Below are 3427 nucleotides of genomic sequence, written 5' to 3' on the forward strand. Positions count from 1 at the left end.
AAAAAAATTATGCATTTGTTTTATCCTGATAATTTGCTTAACAGGGTTGCATGGGGTAGAGTGAGATATTCAAGTAAGGCTGAAAATGTTACAAAAATATGAAGAATAGAAGAGAGGACATACCTTTGCTCTACCCATGCTTTTAGGAAACTGTTTGATGGTGTTAATTCCATTATGTCATGTGACTCACTGTTTTCTTCTACTACCACTATGCTAAAAATGTCAGGGTAACAGGGTTGCATGCATGTTGTGGGACATAGATTCCTTGCATAATAATTAATATTTAAAACATTTTGTTGATTAAAACAAATGTTTCCCCAATGACAAGAGACATCTATTAACAAAATAATACAGAAGAAAATAAATTTAAAATGTATTTTAATTGTTTTATGTGAGATTCAATTTGGTCAACAAGAGGCTGGGACAAGAGAAAAATTGCAATTTAGGGGGTACTCCAGACATATTTGATATTTTAAAAAATATTTTGAATCAACATTTTCTCCCAGTTTATTTGAATTTGGTCTCAGGACAAGTACAATTTATTCAAAAACTGTATGCTTTAATATTTTGTTCATGGATTGTATGAAATTTCATGGCTGGGACGTAAAATGTCCTTCAATTCTGGAATGACCGTTATGTTGTTTTTGTAGAGAACTATATTTTTTTAGTTTTATCGGGTAGAGTGGCGGAAGGATACGGGCTTGCAGTCTATAAATACCTTTCCGCTGCTCTTCATCTGAGTAAACGCTGACAGGATCGTGAGTGAAGATTGGTCTACACTGGTGTAACAATTTGCTTGTAAGTTGTTTATTTACTTTTATTTTTAGCTTTATACAGTTGCAGTGGCCATGTCTGTGCCATTTGTTGTATTTTACGTTATTTGTCATTAATTTAATTTAGCTATATAGTTAATTTAAGTGAGTCAACCTAGCTACGACAGCTGTTTGGGCAGCTAACGGTATCACGGCCTAAGCACAAAAGGCCACTTAGTGCCGAAGCTAACCTAAAAAAAAAAAAACCGTCTAGCAACCGGTTGTTATCGGAAATTGTTCCAGTAAATCTGTAAAGATCAGAAAACCAACCTTCCAAGAGATTAAATATATTTAGGATTCATTTGTATACCGGGTAACGCCAGAACTACGACAAATGCCCGACACCTCTACCGGCCCCCGGTTATCTTAGCAACGTGAGCTCATGAGCTTCGCTGCCCGTCAGCTGGTTTACCGGCCCAACAGTTTCCCAGCCGTTCAACAGAACAGCTGAGCAGCTTTCTGCGTTCACTTTAACACGTTTGTCCCAGTAAACTGTTGAAGGTATGGCTGTTGAGTAGACACAAAGCTTTGAACTGAAAATCGGTGAATGTAGCCCGATAAAACTGCAGCGTCCGATAGCTGTTAGCTTAGCAACGAATCCAAAATATTATTTTGGCGCAGCGTTAAATAATATTTGTATGCAAAAAGACAGTGTACTGCAAAGATGACACGAGTACTGATAAATATGTAAAGAACTATGCATTTCATCTATAGCTATTTTGATGTAAATCAGCGGACTTGACGTTTGGAGATTTTGTTTTTATTATCAGAAATGCTGAGCGACTCTCGGTAGGACTGAGCACCTGAAACTGTGATCCGCAATGTAATTTGTTCTACAAATAAAAAACTTCCGTATTTGTGTAATATAGTTAAATCATGTGATGGATCTTCAACACATGACACATTGTCAGCATATTAACTGCTCTCGATTCTAAAGTCAACAAATAAATGTAACGTCTGTGTCAACATCGTGTATAACTCAAATTATAGTTGGTATTTTTAACGGAGTTGTTAACATTTAAATTTGAAATACATTAATTGTTGAGCATTGCTATCCTCTCAGACATAATTTTCTACTTTGTTCAGTGTCACTGTAAACAGAGTATATTGCGGAATCATCACACAAACAAGCAGTTTGAACATTTGGGAACTGAGAATGAATCAATGTCGGAAAGAAAGCATTCAGCTTGGGTGCCCCTACTACATGGAATGAACTGCAGAAAGACCTAAACCATCCAGACCTAATTGCACCTGAAGCACTTAGTAAAATTCTAGGCAATGTGAGAAAATTGATCAGTGCTCGTGTTTTTGATTGATGTGCACTTTAATTCCTGCACTTTAAAATAACATTTGCATTGATTTCAAGTATGTTTTCAATTTGTACATTTTAATTCAACTCATGTAATGTTATATATCTGAACATTTTATGTTTCTTTGTAATGGTTTTTAATTATCTTGCTATATATATTTTGACGTGTGTTGCTACCTTCTTGGCCAGGTCACCCTTGTAAAAGAGATCCTGGATCTCAATGGGTCTTAACCTGGTTAAATAAAGGTTAAATATATAAATTAATCTTCGGTTGCGGCCCAGATTTATGTTGGATTCCTAAAGGATGCTTTCAGGTTAATTGTTGAAATGATTTTTTTTTTGTTTGTTTTTTGTTTTTTTTGAGTAGTGAAAAGTGTAGGTGCTCAGTTTGATTTAGGGAGGATCCCTGCATGTGTACAACTTTTTAAAATGACTGCTAGTCACCGTAGCTAGAGTGCTCATTGACTCATAGATGGGTTAACAAAAACTTGTTAATTTAACTGCTCATCAGTTCTCAGTCGTTTGTCTGCTTCTGGCCAGAGCTCATGTGTTTAAGACCAGATGGAGTCTACTGGGACAGCGTTCTTGTTTTAGAGTGGCTGAAGTAGCCAACACACTTTGTTGCGAAAATCATGTCTGTGGTTAAAAACTTATCAGCATTTGGAGTAATGTCCTCTCCATTCACACAAATGGTTCAATGATTATTGACAACATTGCAGACTATCAATTAAAACCAGTAATTGAACATTTGCATCCCATATGTAAATGATTTAAAATTTGTGTAATTACAATTTTTTTTTTCTGTCTACAGTGTCAAGATGCAGATCTTTGTGAAGACCTTGACTGGTAAGACCATCACCCTGGAGGTGGAGCCCAGCGACACCATAGAGAATGTGAAAGCAAAGATCCAGGACAAAGAGGGGATCCCTCCTGACCAGCAGAGGCTGATATTTGCTGGTAAGCAGCTGGAAGATGGTCGCACCCTCTCTGACTACAACATCCAGAAAGAGTCCACCCTCCATCTTGTCCTGCGTCTTAGGGGAGGCATGCAGATCTTTGTGAAGACCCTCACCGGCAAGACCATCACACTGGAGGTGGAGCCCAGCGACACTATCGAGAACGTCAAAGCTAAAATCCAGGACAAAGAGGGGATCCCTCCTGACCAGCAGAGGCTGATCTTTGCCGGTAAGCAGCTGGAAGATGGTCGCACTCTCTCTGACTACAACATCCAGAAAGAGTCCACCCTCCACCTGGTGCTGCGTCTGAGGGGAGGCATGCAGATCTTTGTGAAGACCCTCACTGGCAA

General features: G+C 38.2%; 1 protein-coding gene across 1 annotated transcript in view; it reads left to right on the forward strand.

Annotated features, from left to right (window-relative positions):
- Positions 1 to 725: 725 nt before the first annotated feature.
- LOC103356575 (polyubiquitin) overlaps positions 726 to 3427 on the forward strand; it is a 4403-nt gene continuing 1701 nt past the window's right edge. Inside the window, exons 1-2 of the mRNA XM_008280775.1 lie at positions 726 to 798; positions 2933 to 3423. Of these exons, the coding sequence (XP_008278997.1) occupies positions 2940 to 3423 (484 nt within the window). The 5' untranslated portion in view covers positions 726 to 798; positions 2933 to 2939. The remainder of the gene's footprint in view (positions 799 to 2932; positions 3424 to 3427) is intronic.

This window comes from Stegastes partitus, unplaced genomic scaffold (genome assembly GCF_000690725.1).
Source record: "Stegastes partitus isolate 25-593 unplaced genomic scaffold, Stegastes_partitus-1.0.2 Scaffold209, whole genome shotgun sequence".
Lineage (NCBI taxonomy): Eukaryota > Metazoa > Chordata > Actinopteri > Pomacentridae > Stegastes > Stegastes partitus.